Genomic DNA, 21610 nt, shown 5'->3' on the forward strand with positions numbered 1-21610 from the left:
GTCCAATAAAGAGGAAGGGATAAAGTCAATATGGTATTGCTACCAAGGGACGACTATTCCACAGATTTAAGGCAGGAAAGAGCCCAGGGTTTCCTCCACGGCTGGGTTTGGGCCACATAATTTTGTGCTGTGCACGCCCTGTGGGTTGCAGGACGTTGAGCAGCAAAGGCCTCTATGGCCTAGGTATCAGCAGGACATCCTCCAGTAATAACAATCAAACATGTCTCCAGACATTGCCAAACATTCCCTGAAGGACAGAAATGACCCCTAGTTGAAAACTACTGAGCTAGAGTTACATTTTTTTTTAAACAACTCAAAAATATCCTGTCCAATGAAAAAGGTGGGAGTGGCATATTATGGGTGGCACAGCCATTCCTATCCATTAAGTAAAAACAAAGTAACAAGCTGGCATAATAGAGAAGGCCAGAACCAAGCAAGGGGTCATTTGGACACTTTGCCTGGATTGTTCCATCTGAAGCATCTTTAAATCTGTTCAAACATGAATTTCAAACTATTCCCCTTCAGAGAGTTGGAAGATAGCTATAAAGAGCAAAGTCCCTTCTCCCTCCCATTGAGTGTGTTTTCTAAGAGGGCAGAGACAGAAGGTAAGCACATAAATAAATGTGCACACTGGTAGGCGAGGAGGCATGCTATGAAAAGAAGCAAGGCAGGAGAAGGGATGCACACGACTCCATCCACCCCCTGGGGCCACGAACGCTGCCTCTGTCCCCATCACCAGGAAACTCCACTGTCCCTTCCCATGCATTCCAATTCTTCACTCAGAGTTTCCACCAGACGCAACTCAGGCTGTTACACAGCACCTCAACAAATACAAGGAAAAGCTCTTATCTACCTAGAGATAAAGATTTCCGGATCATTAAAATTGTTTCCATACTTGTTAAAGCCAACATTTTCAATGGTGACAGTTACTGTTACACAGCAAATGTCTTGGGCTGAGACTCAATAAATCACGCTTTTATTTTGAAGTCTACTACCTGCCCTTTGCTAGACTTGAGACAAGGCATTTCACTCTGCATCACCTACTAGAAAGGGACTGGGTGGGACCTTTGTGCATCAGTGAGTGTGCCGTTGACATTTTGAGGGGAAAATTCCTCCTGATGTGAGGCTCTCCTGAGCTCAGCACCGCGTTGGTTATCTCTCCTCTCCACCGGCTCAGTGCCAGGGCACCTCCAAATTGGCATACCCCCAGGACATACTGCATTTCCATGCGCCACCTGGAGGTGCTTTCTGGATGTAGTGTGTACCATATGCAGGTGAGAGACACTAAGAAATTGCTTCTCAAGTGCCAAGGTCATGAAAAACAAAGCAAGTTGCAGATGGTGTCCTAGAATGGATCCGACTAAAAAGGGGTGCTCTCGGAACAGAAAAAAAAGGACACAGGTTTTTAAAAAGGGAAATTTAAAAATTCCATAGTTTAATACTATTGAATTCATGTTAATTTCTTAATTTTCATATATCTGTCATGGTGATTTAACCCATTAGGAAACAGGTCTAGAGCAGAGTTTCTTTCTCATCCTCAGTACTGTTAACATTTTAAGCTAAATAACTCTTGCCAGTAGCATATCGAACTGTGAAAACCAAAATGCTCGAGACATTTCCACATATCCTTGGGAGCAATGGAAGGATGAAGTCCCCCCAGGTGGAGGGCCCCTGGTACACAGGAGTTCGGTATTATTTTTCAACTCTTTCTAAGTATATATATATAGATAGATAGATAGAGATATCTTTGTCAAATTTACACAAACACATACACATATTCAGAGAAACAGAGGAAAAAATTACACATATTCATACAAACAGAGGAGCAAAGCAGTGATTTTTAAAGTTACCTGGGCATACTAAAATGATCTCTAAGCATAAAAGGCAGCAATGGAAAAGTAACAGTTCTTACTGGCTTCATTGATAACCACATAACCGATACAAATGTACTTTGAAACTAAGCTGAATTCAACCGAAAGATATTGAGTTCATCCATATGAGAGTGGCTGTAATAATTACACAAAAAATTTTAAGTAGTTTCTTTATATACTCAAATTGACCAAGTATTCATTAGGATATCTCCCATTCTACTATGTCTTAAGAAGCATCATTTCTCGAAAGTTGATATGACCAAAAAGGTGATTAGTTTAACTACTTTGGGTCTTCCTCAATAGAATAGTAAGTATCCCTCCTCCATGATGGTTTGGCCAAAAAAAGTAAGCCTAAGGTTTTAAGCAAACACACCAGTAAGCTTGTGCTCTACAAATTACAACTGCAGAAATAGACAGAATTGCAGAGATGTGTTTCCATTTTCTTCTGACTGAAGCAGTTGACCTGGGATGGAGTAAGCCTACTTGCTAGAGTAGCAACGTTGTGGAGAAAGGGCCAGGGGAAAGCACACCCCTGCTTCTGGAGGCAGCTGCAAAGCAGAGGCTGCACGTGAAGATGGAGACGCCCCAGTGGGCTGGGGTTGCCTCCTGGTTTGGAAGATCCTTTGAGAAATTAACCACTGTCTTGGTTCCCACAGGGGTAAGACACTGAAGTCCAACACGAGCTAAAACACAGGTAGGGAGAGCTCCTTCTACCGTGACCATCCCCACTACGTTCCCCGGGGGAGTATCTGCCCAGGGCAGTGGAGTGCAACGAGAGGGAGAAACGGGGGGTCAGACACCATCTTCTTATGTCCACTGTAGCCCAGGAGATGGGCCCCTGGGTTAAGAGCCAGATGTTAAGCATGCTTCATTCACTCACAGATGCTCACTAAGAGCTAACAATGACTGGCCACTATGGTTAGCGGGGGTTGGGAGAAGACCTCAACTGCAAGGGCATTTAGTGCTATTAAGACTCTTGGAGAGGGTGAGATGTATGCAGAGAATAACATGGAAACTTATATTACCATATGTAAAATAGGTCAATTCAGTTCACTTCAGTCGCTCGGTCCTGTCTGACTCTATGATACCCCATGGACCACAGCCTGTCAGGCTTCCCTGTCCATCACCAGCTCCCGGAGCTTCCTCAAACTCAGTCCATCGAGTCAGTGATGCCATCCAACTATCTCTCGTCCTCTCTTCTCCCCTTCTCCTCCTGCCTTCAATCTTTCCCAGCATCAGGGTCTTTTCCAATGAGTCAGCTCTTCGCATCAGGTGGCCAAAGTATTGGAGCTTCAGCTTCAGCATCAGTCCTTCCAATGAATATTCAGGACTGATTGGTTTGATTTCCTTGCAGTCCAAGGGACTCTCAAGAGTCTTCTCCAACACCACAGTTCAAAAGCATCAATTCTTCGGCGCTCAGCTTTCTTCACAGTCCAATCTCACATCCGTACATGACTACTGGAAAAACCATAGCTTTGACTAGATGGACTTTGTTGGCAAAGTAATGTCTCTGCTTTTTACTATTCTGTCTTGGTTGGTCATAGCTTTTCTTCCAAGGAACAAACGTCTTTTAATTTCATGGCTGCAGTCACCATCTCCAGTGATTCTGGAGCCCAAGAAAATAAAGTCTGTCACTGTTTCCATTGTTTCTCCATCTATTTGGCATGGAGGGATGGGACTGGATGCCATGATCTTAGTTTTTTGAATGTTCAGTTTTAAGCCAGCTTTAAGCCAGTAAAATAGGTAGCCAATGGGAATTTGCTGTATGACTCGGGGGAATTATGAACTCAGACAGGAGCTCAGTATCAACCTAGATGGGTGGGGTGGGGAGGAGGATGGAGGGAGGTTCCAGTGGGAGGTGGCATGTGTATACTTATGCCTGATTCACATTGAGGTTTGACAGAAAACAACTAAGTTCTGTAAAGCAATTATCCTTCAATTTAAAAATACATAAATTTATTTTTAAAAAAGACTCTTGAAGATCAAGTTCATAGTGTGAGCCTAACAAAAGATTAAATCCAACATGGAAGCCAAAACTCCCAAGTTGCCAGAATCTGCCCACAGGCTCCATGCTCCATCTGAGAATTGACCCAGGATTGTGGGGAGAACAGGACTTCTGAATTCCATGTTGCTTGTCGACAGTCTTTGTCAGGAGAGGTTCTAATTGTTACCCACAGGAGAATTTCATAGACTAAGCTTTGAACACCATTTTCAATTTTATCAGCTGACATCCCCTGGGAGCCTATCAAGCACCCTGTCCATCAGCAACACAAGATTTCTCCTGGCCTGGGGCCTGAGGCCAAGTCTGTATTCCCAAAGAGCCGTCCATGTGGACACTCAGGGACTGTGAAATGAATGGATGGATGGATGGATGAACTAACAGAATGGAGAAATGAGCTCCATCGTTTTTATTCACTGTTTCTACAATATCCCAAAAAGAGAGGAACGGAGAAACTAAGTTGGGGGTAGCATAGCAATAATAGAAAAGGAATCAAGGAAAGGAGGGAGATTTCTTTCCCAAACCTTTGTTCCCCAGTCACAAATATTCAGACAGCATAACACAGAGGACTCCCTACTATACGAAGACTCCTGAATATCATGCAGACAGAAATAGCCAAGAGGAAGTGTACATGTAAAGAAAGTTGGTGCTAAAGTAAGTAACATGAAGACTGATTTACAGATTTCAATAGATAATTCACTTAGCGACCAAAAGATGCAAATTCCTTCCATTTATACGTCATACATCCAACCAGCATGACTTCTTCCACAGCCTTTCTTCCCAAAGTGACCAGAGTGAATGTCCTCTAGGGTTTGCATGAAATGAAAAATCAGCCAACAGCACTTACTGAACTAAACGTGTCTTTTAAAGCATGTTTTGATGTAATAAACTGAAATGCCTAAGTTTTTAAAAGTTCTCATCACGACAAATACAATCTTATTACAATACATGGTGACAGATGTTATTCACACTTATTGTGGTGATCATTTCACAATACACACAAATATCAAGTCATTATGTTTTACACTTGCAGCTCACACAATGGGCTCTATTACAGTTCAATAAAAATAAACACAGAGCGAAACTGCACTAGCACAGCTACATGGAAAACACACATTTTCAAGATCTGTAAATAGACATGGGTCTGATGGAATCCTCTCTATTCACTTGAATAATAATTTTGTCAAACTGTGTCAGAAACGGCAATACTTAGACATAAACAATTGCTTCTGTCAGCAAACCACTAAAAAGATAGAACTGTCCACTCCCTTTCCTAAAGCGTGGGGAGCCCTGGACTGAAGGGAACTGTCTAAGAAGTGGCTCCACTGCCACTTCTCACCAGTGGCACCAGACAGGGCCAACTGGGCTGAGAAGAATCAGGCTCTTGTTTCTTGAAATCAAAGGACTAAATAGGAGCCGGGCTGCTCTTTTACAAGCACAAGACCGTTAATCCCCTTACCATGGATACAAGAGCATGTTGTTCCTCCTTAGATCACAAGGCTTATCCCTGAATAGTTAGACAGAGGGAGAAGTTCATTCCGTGCCCTGCATCATTTTACTCAGAAAGAGAACACCGTGCTTGAGTTACACTTCTTCTCTGCTAAAAATGATAAATCATCCGATAAAAACAGTATTTGAGTAAAGGAGGCAGATAAATTTCTCAGTTGACCTGGAAAATGGACTACAAGTTCATCATAATTTCCTGAGATAATACTTTCAACATTTAAAACTTCCTGTGAAAATCTTTTCAAAAATCTGGACCAAACTTTACAACAAAACCTTGAAAACACCTGTTTACTATTTTCAAAGTCCCAAGAAAACTGAATGTAACCTGATCCAATAAAAGCAGAACTTTCTTCCACTTAGTCTTTTACTTGAATCATCCCCCCTACTGTTAAGAAAACTCGTGGAAGAGCAAGAAAAGCATCTGATATCAAGATCTGCCAGTAATGATTTCAGAAGAATTGGTTCTGTCACATTTCATTCATCTTCCATGTGTGCCTGGGCCAGCTTCTCGCGAATGTCCTCTGTGGGACCTGGATTTACCCATCACTGAGGTCTCAGGGTCTACGTGGCAGCCTACACAGCAGGCTTCCGATAGTGGCTACCCGTTTCTCTGGCTCCCACCCAGCAGTGCGGCACATGCAGCCTCAGGAGAGCCCAGTGAAGAAGTCTTCTGCTTCTCACACCACTGCCTTGGGTGCTCTGTCAGCTCTCTCTCTCCTTCACTCCTGCAGCGTCTGGAGGGACTGATGGAGCTGGCGTGGCATTTCTGGGTGTTGAAGAGCTCAGGCCAGTCTCATCAAAACCTAGATCAACTGTCTTCGCGCCTCTGACACTCAGCTTCCCTCCCCACTGGGCTGGCCTGTGCAGGATGCATTCTGCCCTCCAGGCTCCACTCCTCCTGCCCATAGCCCCTGACCTCCCCCAACTCCTGCTCACTGAGGGATGGAAAAGGGACAGGGGAGGGGGCGGGGATCTGCAGGAGAGGACGAGGCCAGCTTCGGTTCCCCAGGTGGGCTCCCCGTGTGCCCCTGCCTGCTGGTGGCCTCATCATGGCGGGCCCTCCTGTCCCCCCGGAGTGCGCTTGGGGCCTTCGGAGAAGGTGTGGTGATCTCTGCACCGGCCTTTCCCCTGGCACAGACGATGGCTTCCACCTCGCCCTGCCTGCCCACTCTCCGCCTTCCCTGGGCCCTGCACTTGGATCTTGGGCCCCACAGGCCCGTCCAGCTCCCTTCAGTGGCCTCCACTTGGCCCCAGCAGCCATCCGAAGGCAGACTGCTGGCAAAGCCGCTCTCGCTCATGCAGGCTCGAGCTGCCTTTGCCTTCAGCTTTCTCCAGCTGAGAGGCAGGTGCCAGTCTCTATTCCACCTGCAGGATGGTCTCAGCGCCTGGACACACTCTCATGGTGTCCGGAGCTCTAGGCGCTGCTACTCTGGTGCTACTCCTCGGCACGTGTGCAAATCGGGGAACGACGTGCCCACCTCTCCTCTCACCGACGACTCCTCTCTCTACTGGCGGCTCTGTGTGACCTGGGGTGGGCAGGGGAGCAGGCAAGTTTGGCACCAGTGTGGCCTGGGCACCAGCTCCTCACATGGGCCCAGCTGTCAGCTCCCTGTGGGCTGCAAGTGCAGACTGCTGCCAGCCAGCCCACCCGTCCTCCGGGGAGGGTGGTGGAGGTGCCCCGCCCCTTCTCTGCAGGCCCACACCTCTGCCTTTGAGACCCCTGACCTTCTCTTCCACTGCCTGCGTGGGGTCATGCTGACTGGACGTAAGTCCCACATGGAGGCAGCCAGGACCTCACTCTAGAAGGAACACCCTCCTGCAGAGTCCAGCCAGGTTCTACTGGGACAAGGGTAGGCCGCTCGTAGGTTCCCAAATATGCAGAGGAGACAATAACCCTGTGTCATGGAGGTGATCATGACACCTCTTCATTACTCTGTTCATTGCTATCTTTAGTGAGTTGTTGTTGACTTGCTAAGTCATGTCTGACTCTTTGTGACCCCATGGACAATAGCCCTCCAGGCTCATCTGTTCATGGGATTCTACAGGCAAGAATATTGGAGTGTGTTGCCATGCTCTCCTCCAGCGGATGTCTCCAGAGTCTCCAGCCTGGGCAGGCAGGTTCTTTACCACTGAGCCACCAGGGAAGCCCTCATTAGTGAGTTGTTCTTTACATTTTCCATCCAGTACACCTCAGTATCTTTAAGTTTTCTGCAATATCCATAGAATAAGCAATAAGGAGGAAAAAAATTTTTTTAAACTGGCAAATGTTCACAATTTGAATCCCTGAAGCCATCCTCAAAGGGATACATGCCACCCCTCTAGAATTCAATCTGCCTGACACTGGCACGAAAAGACCTCTGAAAGGCAGATTTAAAATCTGATCCATTTGCCAAACTACTGGTGTTTTTCTGTTACCTGTCACACTTGGGAGAGGCAGTCTGCCTGGGAAGTTGTTTTCAATCTATCTTGTGTCGTGTGGTCCCCTTTCCCAGAGGGCCATATGCTCGGGTAAAGATGCTGCCACCTTTAGGGCAGCACATGTAGAATCAGGCCCAGCACCTGTACTGCATCTTAAACACATCCTGATTCATTAGGCAGCCCTCATCACTCAGCCTTCTGACAGCAGTACTGCTGAAACTCAAACTGAGCATTTACAGGGAAAAATTTGTTGAACCCCAATCTAGTTTTGCACTTTTCAATTTTTTCAACTGACATTGGCAACAAAAGCTACAGTATATATCCTATGCACCCAGTTAAAACATCTCAGCAAATAAACCAGATCATATATTCATAGACTCCTACAAGGTGCAGGCTTGGGAAAATAAAAAAATTTCAAAAGTGAATTTCTCAAAATTAATCTAAAATATTATAAATTTAAATTAACTTTTCCTAAGAATGGAAGCATGATTTAACATAGTCACAAGATGAAATTTTGCACTCAGAGGAAGTAAGAGTATAATAAAAAACAGTATATATAAATTCTGCTGATCAAGCATAACAGTAAGATTAAAAGAGACTAGTTGAGGGGTTTTAGCATTGTGAGATGGCCAATGGCTTTTTTCCTTATGTTTTTCTTTTTTTTAATTGAGGTATAGTTTATGTACAATATTATATAAATTTCAGGGGTACAACATATTGATTGGCAATTTTAAAGGCTATACTCCATTTACAGTTATAAAATATTGGCTATATTTTCTGTGCTATATAATATATCCCTGTAGTTTATTTTACATATAGCAAACTCTACCTCTTAATTCCATGCCCCTTCTTGTCCTTCCCCCTTCCCTCTCCCCTTTGGTAGTCACTAGGAGCCACCCTGTGTCCAAGGTCAGAGGCGGCGACCGGGAGGAGCAACCCCATGCCCGAGGTCAGGGGTGGCGGCCAGGAGGAGCAACCCCATGTCCAAGGAGCGGTGGCTGTGCGGGCACAGGAGGCCTAGAGGAGCCATCCCACGCTGAAGGTCAGGAAGGCCAGCGGTGAGGAGATACCTCTCGTCCAAGGTAAGGAGCAGCGGCTGTGCTTTGCTGGAGCAGCCATGAAGAGATACCTCACGCCCAAGGTAAGAGAAACCCAAGTAAGATGGTAGGTGCTGCAAGAGGGCATCAGAGGGCACACACACTGAAACCATACTCACAGAAAACTAGTCAATCTAATCACACTAGGACCACAGCTGTTGTCTAACTCAATGAAACTAAGCCATGCCTGCAGGGCAACCCAAGATGGGTGGGTCATGGTGGAGAGGTCTGACAGAATGTGGTCCACTGGAGAAGGTAATGGCAAACCACTTCAATATTCTTGCCTTGAGAACCCCATGAACAGTATGAAAAGGCAAAAAGATACGATACTGAACGAGGAACTCCCCAGGTCAGTAGGTGCCCAATATGCTACTGGAGATCAGTGGAGAAATAACTCCAGAAAGGATGAAGGGATGGAGCCAAAGCAAAAACAATACTCAGCTGTGGATGTGACTTGTGATAGAAGCAAGGTCCGATGCTGTAAAGAGCAATATTGCATAGGATCCTGGAATGTCAGGTCCATGAATCAAAGCAAATTGGGAAGTGGTCAAACAAGAGATGGCAAGAGTGAATATTGACATTCTAGGAATCAGTGAACTAAAGTGGACTGGAATGGGTGAATTTAACTCAGATGACCATTATATCTACTACTGCGAGCAGGAATCCCTTAGAAGAAATGGAGTAGCCATCATGGTCAACAAAAGAGTCCAAAATGCAGTACTTGGATGCAATCTCAAAAACGACAGAATGATCTCTGTTCGTCTCCAAGGCAAACCATTCAATGTCACGGTAATCCAAGCCTATGCCCCAACCAGTAATGCTGAAGAAGCTGAAGTTGAACAGTTCTATGAAGACCTACAAGAACTTTTAGAACTAACACCCCAAAAAGATATCCTTTTCATTATAGGGGACTGGAATGCAAAAGTAGGAAGTCAAGAAACACCTGGAGTAACAGGCAAATTTGGCCTTGGAATGTGGAATGAAGCAGGGCTAAGAGTTTTGCCAAGAAAATGCACTGGTCACAACACAAGAGAAGACTCTACACATGGACATCACCAGATGGTCAACACCAAAATCAGACTGATTATATTCTTTGCAGCCAAAGATGGAGAAGCTCTATACAGTCAACAAAAACAAGACCAGGAGCTGACCGTGGCTCAGATCATGAACTCTTTATTACCAAATTCAGACTGAAATTGAAGAAAGTAGGGAAAACCGCTAGACCATTCAGGTATGACCTAAATCAAATCCCTTATGATTATACAGTAGAAGTGAGAAATAGATTTAAGGGCCTAGATCTGATAGATAGAGTGCCTGATGAACTATGGAATGAGGTTCGTGACATTGTACAGGAGATAGGGATGAAGACCATCCCCATGGAAAAGAAATGCAAAAAAGCAAAATGGCTGTCTGAGGAGGCCTTACAAATAGCTGTGAAAAGAAGAGAAGCAAAAAGCAAAGGAGAAAAGGAAAGATATAAGCATCTGATTGCAGAGTTCCAAAGAATAGCAAGGAGATAAGAAAGCCTTCTTCAGCGATCAATGCAAATAGAGGGAAAGAACAGAATGAGAAAGACTAGAGATCTCTTCAAGAAAATTAGAGATACCAAGGGAACATTTCATGCAAAGATGGGCTCAAGAAAGGACAGAAATGGAATGGACCTAACAGGAGCAGAAGATATTAAGAAAAGGTGGCAAGAATACACAGAAGAACTGTACAAAAAAGATCTTCACAACCCGGATAATCACGATGGTGTGATCACTCATCTAAAAGCCAGACATCCCGGAATGTGAAGTCAAGTGGGCCTTAGAAAGCATCACTACGAACAAACCTAGTGGAGGTGATGGAATTCCAGTGGAGCTATTTCAAATCCTGAAAGATGATGCTGTGAAAGTGCTGCACTCAATATGCCAGCAAATTCGGAAAACTCAGCAGTGACCACAGGACTGGAAAAGGTCAGCTTTCATTCCAATCCCAAAGAAAGGCAATGCCAAAGAATGCTCAAACTACAGCACAATTGCACTCATCTCACATGCTAGTAAAGTAATGCTCAAAATTCTCCAAGCCAGGCTTCAGCAATACGTGAACCGTGAACTCCCTGATGTTCAAGCTGGTTTTAGAAAAGGCAGAGGAACCAGAGATCAAATTGCCAACATCCACTGGATCATGGGAAAAGCAAGAGAGTTCCAGAAAAACATCTATTTCTGCTTCATTGAGTATGCCAAAGCCTTTGACTGTGTGGATCACAATCAACTGTGGAAAATTCTGAGAGAGATGGGAATACCAGACCACCTGACCTGCCTCTTGAGAAATCTGTATGCAGGTCAGGAAGCAACAGTTAGAACTGGACATGGACCAACAGACTGGTTCCAAATAGAAAAAGGAGTATGTCAAGGCTGTATATTGTCACTCTGCTTATTTAACTTATATGCAGAGTACATCATGAGAAACGCTGGACTGGAAGAAACACAAGCTGGAATCAAGACTGCCGGGAGAAATTTCAATAATCTCAGAAATGCAGATGACACCACCCTTATGGCAGAAAGTGAAGAGGAACTAAAAAGCCTCTTGATAAAAGTGAAAGAGGAGAGTGAAAAAGTTGGCTTAAAGCTCAACATTCAGAAAACGAAGATCATGGCATCCAGTCCCATCACTTCATGGGAAGTAGATGGGGAAACAGTGGAAACAGTGTCAGACTTTTTTGGGGCAGGGGCTCCAAAATCACTGCAGATGGTGACGGCAGCCATGAAATTAAAAGATGCTTACTCCTTGGAAGAAAAGTTATGACCAACCTAGATAGCATATTCAAAAGCAGAGACATTACTTTGCCGACTAAGGTTCGTCTAGTCAGGGCTATGGTTTTTCCTGTGGTCATGTATGGATGTGAGAGTTGGACTGTGAAGAAGGCTGAGCGCTGAAGAATGATGCTTTTGAAGTGTTGGAGAAGACTCTTGAGAGTCCCTTGCACTGCAAGGAGATCCAACTAGTCCATTCTGAAGGAGATCAGTCCTGGGATTACTTTGGAAGGAATGATGCTAAAGCTGAAAGTCCAGTACTGTGGCCACCTCATGCGAAGAGTTGATTCATTGGAAAAGACTTTGATGCTGGGAGGGATTGGGGGCAGGAGCAGAAGGGGACAACAGAGGATGAGATGGCTGGATGGCATCACTGACTCGATGGACATGAATCTGAGTGAACTCCGGGAGTTGGTGATGGACAGGGAGGCCTGGCGTGCTGCGATTCATGGGGTCGCAAAGAGTCGGACATGACTGAGCGACTGAACTGAACTGAGGTTGTTCTCTATATCTGAGTCTGTTTCTTTTTGTTATTTTCACAAGTCTGCTTTATTTTCTGGATTCCACATAGAAGTGATAACACACAGTATGTGTCTGACTTAATTTCACTAAACATAATACCCTCCCAAGTACATCCACATTGTTGCAAATGGCAAAATTTCACTCTTTTTTTCTGGCAGAGTAGTATTCCATTTGTGTCTGTGTGTGTGTACACCATCTTCTATACCTGTTCATCTACTGATGGGCACTTAGGTTGCTTCTGAATCTTAGCTAATGTAAATAACATTTCTATGAACATTGGGATGTGTGTATCTTTTTGAATTAGCATGTTTCTTTTTTCTGATAAATAACCACGAATGGTCTGCTGGGTCATATGTTAATTCTATTTTTAGGGTGTTTTTTTCAACTTTTGAAAATAACATCTTTAAAGTTTTTGCATAGGTAAAATATTAAACTTAAAATAGGTCTTAGTACATCAAAATACTAAGTTCTCTAATTGTATTCCAAAATGGTCTTTAAAACATAATATCCCATAAATTACAGAATAGCAACCTTGGTCTGCAATTGTACACAGTGAATTTTTACAAACATAATAAATATATTTACGCCTGTACACATATTTTTAGTTTTTTGAGGAAACTCCATATTGTTTTCCATAGTAGCTGCACCAATTTACATTCCCACCAATAGAGTACTAGGGTTCCCTTTTCTCCTTGTATTTTTCCTTTTTGATTTTTTAGAAGGCAATCTTCTACTTTTTTTTATTTTAAAAAGGATATTAATATCATTTCAGAAAGAATGCTTCAGTTTAAAGGCATAAGTAAAAGCAAATATATCTTTTCTAAAAATCTATAAAATAAGAGTAGAGTTCACTTAGGGCATTTTTTTTTAACCTTACACCCCCTTCTTTTAATTTTTTGAATCATGTGAATATGTTACATATTTTAAAATACGTGTGTGTGTGAACACACAAATCCACATATTGTATGTTTATTTTGTTCCTCCAAATGTTACTCTTCTGTTTATTCCTTATATTCACAGCTCATGCATAATACACTGTGGCTTTGAGTAGGACCAATAAATAGAAACCCTCTCTGCTAGGTTTTTAACAGAAGACAAAAGAATGAAGCAAACAGGAGACTAAAATAAAAGACTTCATTGGAGGATATGACTTCCATCAGGAGGTAAATTTCCTTCCAAATTGTAAAAAAATTCTGAAATGAAATAAATTCATCTCTAACGACCCAGGTAGAGCTGAACAGCTATCACCACATACTGGAGTAAGAGGCAAGATATTTAACACTTTAGGATCTGGTACCTACCAATCTAAACAGTCCATAGCTGTAGAAAGCACAAAGAGCCGTGAGGGTGTGTGAGCCTGCCCAGGCAGGGCCTGATTCTGTATTTAGTGTGAGGAGCAGCACAGAAAAATGTGTGCTGAGAGTACGCCGGCTTCCCCTTCCAGCCCATCAATCAGATCAGTCCAGTCATTTCACCTCTCAAGGGGAATAGTGAAGGAAGAGGGTAGAGAGAAACCAGGAGTGTTACCCTAACCACAAATAGAGATGAAAAGAAACATCATAAATAGGCAAGATTCCTCTGGAAGAATAGACAAAAATGTGAAACTATTAAATGCCGGGGGCCAGCGTGAGGAACTCCGCCCATGGCAAAGGTCATGAGGAAGGAGGCTTGGCATACGCAAAGGCATGATCAAGCCTCAGGAAACCCCCTGTTCCCGAGCATCTAACCCCAAAACCAGAGTCTGTTTTATGCTCTCACCTACACCTCTGACTTTATGGGGGGCTCTCCCCCATAACCGTTTCTCTCGGAGAAGGAGTAAACGTGCAGCTCCAAGGCAATAAAAATTCTTGGGCGTGACAAGAGTGTTTCAGCTTACGGACTCCTCTGAAGGTTATCTAGCCCACCTGTATAGGTTCGTCCGGCCACATGTGATTGTTTACAGGCTCCCAACCTGAGAGGCACGAGATGTTTTAGACTTACTAAAGGCAAAATCTTTAGGGGAGTTGGAAATTATTAGTATAGTGTGTTGGTTAGGAATTATATTGGTGAAGGGTTCTTCATTTGTTGTGTCAATAATTGCTGCTAATTCCCTGCTCTGGGTGGGACAAGGATGTCTCAGGTCAAACCTCTCTGCTGACAGACTAGCTTGTGTGACAGGATTATCCATACTGCTGCCACTAGGCACATGATTGTTTACTACCTCTCAACTGTAAACAGCACAGAGAGTTTTGGAGTATCTTGAGAGTCTTAATTAGCATAGGACTTTTTCTTCTTGTTGAGTCTATGATTGCCACCAGGCCTCTATATCCTTAGGCACCTGGGAATATATTAATCAATGTATTTGGAATATAGCAAAGGAAATATAGTAATTTTTGATGTTAGCAATACTAGACTTTTTGAGTTAATGGGTTTTCTCTTTTGTAGTAGATCACTGTACTTTGTTATAAATCACTGTGTTCTTGCTATGTAAGAATGCAACTTTATCATATCTTAAGACTAAATAGATCTTAAGGGAAGCATTGGTGAAAGGATTTTCATTTGTTGGGCTGATGTTTGCTGCTAAATCTCCATGTTCCCTACCCTTATAATGAATATAACATATAGGAGAAGTAAGTATTAACCTTTAAGACTAATCATGTTAACCTTGGGTTAAATAAATTCCTTTCTTGATTGTAACTCACTACACCCTCACCCTATAGGAATGTAACTTTATTTGGAGGGTGGTGCCTGGTTTAAGAAAAAACACCCTTGGAAGAAATAAGTTTTTTGGTTATCAGAAAGAAGAATCATAAAATGTCAGCAGGTCTCACTCATGGCCAGAAGATGATGTAATATTCCTAAGACCTTTTTTTATACATTTATGTGAAGCACCTGATTTTGACAAAGGTCAGGACTGCTGACTCCCGTGTGACTCTGTATTCATCCCTATGTGTAACAAAAGGTATATAAGCAAACCCAAAAATAAAGAAATCGGATCAGTTTCCGGAAAGACTGATTCCCCCATGTCGCTTCTTTCTTGCTCCCGTTTTTCTGGCTGAATTCTCATCTGGAGCATGGATGCTATTCCACGTAATCCAAGTTATTCAGCCTCTTTTTCTCCACTGATCTTCCTACTACACTATCCATTTCTAATCTCTCTATATCTGTGATTAAATATGTATTTTTCCAAAGACGCCGACTCCGTCCCCACCGTCGAATCACCCTGGATCCACCGGGGCTGGACCCCGGCAATTAAAACTGTACTAAAACTTTTAAGAAAATAAACAAGGTGCTATGACAGATACCAACAGTATGATGAACCTATACATATGTAAATTATTTTCAAAATGAGTGCTATGGATTTATCCTCCTCCCCAAATTCATATGTTGAAGCTCTAACCCTAAATGTGAATGCATTTGGAGACAGGGCCTATAAGGAGATAATTTGAGTTAAATGAGATGTCATTTAACTGATAGAAAGGATTACCACCCTCGTCCAAAAAGACTCCAGAATGCTCATTCTCTCTCCTGCCAGTTCTCCTTCAACCAAAAAGAGGTCATGTGAGCATACAAAGATTTGGTGGCACCTACAAGCTGAAAGGAGAGGCCTCAGATCGAAACCTACCTTGTCAGCATCTTATTCTTCAACTCTCTCAGCCGCCTGAACAGTGAGAAATAAATTTCTGTTGTTTAAGTCACCCAGTCTATGGTATTTTATAATGGCAGCCAGAGCAGACCAATACAATGAGAATAGAACTCTTCTCTTTCCATCTATCTATCATACCAACAAGAGAAATATACATAAAATAGAAATCTAGAAAGCTTATGACAAAAAAAAGAAAGCTTATGACATATAACTACAAATTTTTATATTTATCTCCATAGTGCCTATTGAATGAAGAGCATTATTTGAACATGATATAAACTATAAGCAGACCTAGATTATAAAGGTTTTTTAAATGTTAAATTAAAGTGTGGGACCCTTAAAAATTATATTTAAATAAATTATTTTCAAGATTGAGTTTTACATTAATTCTATCTCAAATAATATTGCAAGCAATCAATTAAGACTTTTCACTGTTTACTTACTCAGTTGTTTCTCTGTTGGGAACTTTTCTCATGGAGAAAGCCACCATTGCTTTGAAGAGATACTCTTCATTTGTATCCCAAGCATACTGAAAGAGAAGTAACAGAGAATGAAAAGTAGAGAGGCGCGGAATAAGAACTGGTCCACTGGGTTGTAACTGTGGCCACAGTGGTGTTGGTGTGTGTGTGTCTGTCTGTGTCTCTCTCTTTCATCTTACACAAAAAAAGACTGGGGACCATGATAAATCATGTCACCATAATGTTTAGGATAGAATCTCCTGGTTATTCTATCACTGCAAGTGTGGTGTGTTTCCCACTGCACACTCTTCTTCAAAATCTGCAGTATTAGTAACCAGTCAACAAACAGGGCATTTGGACATCTCATCCTGTATGTAAACAGTTGATTCCTTTTCATCCTTTCTCTCTTCCCTCATAAACTGACTCCCCATCTCAGCTTCCTTTCCTGTATTAATACAAGTTTTCATTTTCTTAGCTGAAAACTTGAGTATATGTGCATGTGATGGGCTGAACTGTACTTCCCACAAAGAAATTTGTATGTTAAAATCCTAACCCCCAGTACCTCAAAATGTAACCATATATGGAAGACAGTGTCTTTACCCAGGTGATTAGGTTAAAATCAGATCATTAGGGTGGGTCCTAAATCCAATATGATGGGTATCATTGTAAGAACAGGAAATTTGGACACAGACACAGAGGGAAAACATGTGAACACAGCCACCTACAAGCCAAGGAGATGGTCTGGAACACATTCCTCTCTCACAGAACTCAAAAGGAATCAACCCTGCTGACACCTTAATCTTGGACTTCCAGCCTCCAAAATGAGAGAAAACAGATGTCCATCGTTTAAGCCACCGAGTCTGTGGTACTATTACAGCAGCCCTAATCCCAGGGACGGGGGAGCCTGGTGGGCTGCCATCTATGGGGTCGCACAGAGTCGGACACGACTGAAGCGACTTAGCAGCAGCAAACTAAGGTGGCTGACCCACATTTTAGGTGTGTAATCTAGCATAACTGGAGAAAATCACAAAACAGTGTGGCTTAACTCAATTCATGGAGACCTACTCCCAAACTGCCTGGCATCCCCTTAGGGGCTTCCACCAGTGGTCTCTCCCTCATGGTTCACAATGACTGCTTCAAATCTCCTTCAGCCCCCACCACATCCCCCACACCTCCGTGCTTTCCCTCATTCCTCACTTTCACTAAGCACTCTCGTTTCTTAAGTAATAGACACATCTCGAGTCATCCACTGACGCACGTCCTACCTCCTGCCCTCCTGACACCAAGTACAAAACTTCTTCCACAGGCACATGTCGTATCCACATCCTCCCCCAAGGGCCACATGTGGTGTTTCTCCTCCGGCCAATGGCTGCTCCATCCACCTCTATTAGGAATGCTTCCATTTGGCCCTTCTCCGGATCTAAACTATATCAGTTTCCCTCTGTGCATTCAATGCTGACTGGAAGCTGTTCATTGACTTTGAACTATGCTTAAGTCTTTCCCATTAAAATAACAAAGCCAAATCGCTTTATTCAGTCCTCCTTCTTCTACCAACTGTCGTTTTGCTCCTGCCCTTCACAACCAAAATTCTTGCAGGAGCTGTCCATCCTTCCGTCTGCAGCTGGTCACTGACCATGTATTCTGAATCCCCTCCACCTGCCTTCCGGTCCCTGCACTCCACAAAGCAGCTCTCTCGTGCTACCAATGATCTTCACGTTGCTCCACACAATGAGCAGTTTTCAGTCTCCCCTCGCCTGGCCCCTCAACAGCACTCAACGCTCTTGAACACTCCCTTCATCTGAAAGCACTCTCTTCCCTTTCCTGACACAGCATCCTCCTGGTCTTCCTGCTGTCCCTCTGCCTCCTCTGCAAGCACTTTAAGAATCACAAAGCTCAAGGCCAGCCCCTCTCCTCTGGCCATCCTCCACCTTCTTCATCAGTACTGTCATCATCACTTCAGTGCAAGAGACGCGGCAATGGATATCTTAAGCCAGTTCAATAATGCCTCAAACTCAGTAAGTCCAAAAGCCATGGTTTTCTTATCTATTCTCAGTTCCCTGAGTCTTAAAGGGGCCATCATCCATCTAGTTGCTTATCCTTGACCTATTCTCTTCCTTTCCTTGCCATCCCATCCCATGGCTCTCAAATCCTTTCACTGCCCCTCTCTCCACCAACACACCGGACTCCAAATGGCCATCATCTCTCACCCGTACTGCTCCAATTGCCTCCCAACTGGTTCCTTCTGTCTACTCTAGTCTCTTTGAGTCTCTCTTCTACTCTGTGGCCAAAGTGTCTTGCAAACACACATTCTGTCATGACACCCCTTCCACGAAACCCCCACTTGCTTTAGAAATAATACCAAAACTCCTCAATACAATCCATACATTCTTGGGCCTGACCCCTCCTTTCTCTCGAAGCTTATTACAAGCGATGCTCCTCTTCACTGCTCCAGTTCCAAACACCTTGGCCATCCTTCCACCCTTCACTCTTCCTACGTTCCTCCCTTGTAATAAGCCTTGGCATGTGCTAGTCCTTTCACCCTCTTTCCTTGTATTCCCCAGGTTCACTTCTACTAGTGTTTTAGACCTCACAGTAAATGCCAGGTCCTGTGGCCTCTAATGAGGCCAAAGTCCCTGTGGACTTCTCTTTCCTGAAATGCTTGTCAAGATCAAACACTTGCATTTGGTTCATTGGATATGCAACCAATCCCATGACTATAAGCTCCCCAAGGGCAAGGATAAGTCTGGTTTTAGCTGTACCACATCCTGAGTATCCAGCGTGGTGCCTGCCCTCAGAGGATTCTGGGAAAAGCAACCCTACGCACTGGCAGAGATGGTGGATTCTGCCATCAAACCTGACCACCGCCCCCTGCTGACTTGAGATCACGAGTAGGTCACTTAATGTCTTTGCACCTCTGTTTTCTCATCCACCTAATGAGAATGGGAATACCCATGTCATCTTCCTCAAAAGGCTGTTGTGAGAGCTAAATGAGCTAATGTGGGCAAAGTGATTAGAAGGGTCCCAGGTAGAAAGTAAGCTAAGTTCTCAAGGAAAGCTGGTGTTAGAATGATTATTACTCATTGAGTGAACAAAATGGTGGATTGCCTTGCAAACCGAGTATGTCCAAGTTTCTTCAGCATTTCTTTTTATCATCTCTAGCCTGAGGCATCTTACTCTCACCTTCTATTGGGGAAAATTTTCACAGACCACACTGGCAAACTGAAACTAGAATGACACAACTCCATCTCATTAATTCGAGACTCTTTACTGTTCCTATCGGAGAAGGCAATGGCAACCCACTCCAGTGTTCTTGCCTGGAGAATCCCAGGGACGGGGGGAGCCTGGTGGGCTGCTGTCTATGGGGTCGCACAGAGTCGGTCACGACTGAAGCGACTTAGCAGCAGCAGCAGCAGCTTTACTGTTTCTATAGCCACCGTGGCCCCATGAGTGCTTTTTAACTTTAATTTCATAAACACATATTTCATGCTGCTATCTTGATATTTTGAGAATTGAAGACAAATGACCACAGAAGTGGAACATTTTGTGCCATGAAAAATCTTACGTGGGTGAAACATGCCCTCTTTTCAATGATGAGAAAAGTGACTGACAAAATTCAAATGACCACCACGGTGAGGAGCAGAGCCCAAATCAGGCCTGTTTCGGGTAGTACAGAACTTTGCATATTTTCCAGCATACACCACAGATTAAATACTTCAGGCAAAATCACTTTATTAACAATTTCTATTTTACTACAAATCGTTTTGCTTTAAGAAAATATCAGATTTGACATCTTTAAAAGTAGTTTGTGCAAGTTTAAGATAACTATGCACACAGGCTCATAATCAGAGAAAGCAGTGTTATTAGCAAACAAAATTTTAAAGGAACATGCAGGATCTGCACTTACTGCTTTATCTCCCAGGGCTGTTCTGATACTAAGTCTCACTTTAAAAGCATTTTCTGCATCTGCCAGAGAGAAAAAAGACAGCAGTACATGATGACAAAATCCATCAAAATGGAGCCTGGTAAATCCTAATATTTAAAGCAACTCAAATCAATAGACCCTGGTTCAATTCCTAGGTTAAGAAGATCCCCTGGAAAAGGGATAGGCTACCCACTCCAGTACTTTTGGGCTTCCGTGGTGGTTCAGCTGATAAAGAATCCACCTGCAATGCAGGAGACCTGGGTTTGATCCTGGGTTAGGAAGATCCCCTGGAGAAGAGAAAGGCTACCCACTCCAGTATTCTGGCCTGGAGAATTCCACGGACTGTACAGGCTATGGGGTTGCAAGGAGTCAGACACAATTGAGCAACTTTCACATTCACTTTTTTTTTTTTCAAATCAACAGAACACAGATTGCAATTAAACTGTCCTTAATACTTCTGAAAGTTTAACTGCAATCATCTTAGATGGTTGAAATTTTTCTTTCAAACTCATAAAACATTCATAGGCTCAAGTTTCAAGCCACAACACATCAGCAGATTTAGAAAAATAAAGAAGTCTTTCAGTCAGAGACTTGTCAATCATTCAGAAAACTGTTAATCTATTTCAAAGTTTCAAGGCTTACGTACCTGGTTGACAGAGATCGGCACGAATAGCAGTTATTAGAAAAAAGAGCAGCCACAACATTCTTTCAGAGTGGAAAACACAAGGCAAACGGAGGGAAAAAAATTCACCCTTCACTTAAAGCTGCCTTAGCCATTCTGTGACCCAGATTAGAATATGAGACAAAGAAGCAAGTCACCACCTAAAAGGTTTAATGATTAACCCCGATCATTTGGGTTAATACTTTGATAGAAGCAGCCCATCTCCTGTCAGTTATTTATGAAAACCTGTTTGCAAAACAGATTAGCTGTCCTTCCCAAACTCTACCTCCAAAGAATGTTTTCTCTGCTGACTCAGAAGTTGGAATCCTCCCCGGCCCTTTCTTCTGTTGTCTGGTTAAATGCACAGTGGAAAGAATTAGTCCTTTCTGGAGGTTTACAATGTGAACTCTCTGCCTTTTCAGGGCTGAAATATCTGGCTTACAGATAGACTATCTTAATTTAGGAAACAAACATCACTCCTTTCTATCTCTGGTGAACAAAGGACACCCTTCCAAGACTGGCTTCATCTGACTGTCACCTCCACAGGTAAACATTCAGGAGAGCTTCCAAATCAAAGAGAATGCTTTTGGTCAGCCCTAAGGTCTGGTAGTTGTGTAAAATTAATGACATAGAGCAGAGCTATCCAATGGAACATTCTGTGATGATGGAAATGTTCTATATCTGCAATAATATAGTATGTATACAGCACATATAATGTACTAGCCACCAGGCATAG

General features: G+C 43.2%; 1 protein-coding gene across 2 annotated transcripts in view; it reads right to left on the reverse strand.

The window, feature by feature from the left end:
* CLTRN (collectrin, amino acid transport regulator) overlaps window positions 1-21393 on the reverse strand; it is a 42521-nt gene extending 21128 nt beyond the window's left edge. Inside the window, exons 1-3 of one of the 2 annotated variants that reach the window (XM_070291360.1) lie at window positions 20860-21393; window positions 20196-20254; window positions 16277-16362 (exon numbers count right to left, since the gene is read on the reverse strand). In XM_070291360.1, coding sequence (XP_070147461.1) covers window positions 16277-16362; window positions 20196-20254; window positions 20860-20917 — 203 coding nt within the window. In that variant the 5' untranslated portion in view covers window positions 20918-21393. The remainder of the gene's footprint in view (window positions 1-16276; window positions 16363-20195; window positions 20255-20859) is intronic. The other variant, XM_070291361.1, reaches the window with a different exon arrangement.
* Between the last annotated feature and the right edge of the window lie 217 nt (window positions 21394-21610).

This window comes from Ovis canadensis, chromosome X (genome assembly GCF_042477335.2).
Source record: "Ovis canadensis isolate MfBH-ARS-UI-01 breed Bighorn chromosome X, ARS-UI_OviCan_v2, whole genome shotgun sequence".
Taxonomy (NCBI): Eukaryota; Metazoa; Chordata; class Mammalia; order Artiodactyla; family Bovidae; genus Ovis; species Ovis canadensis.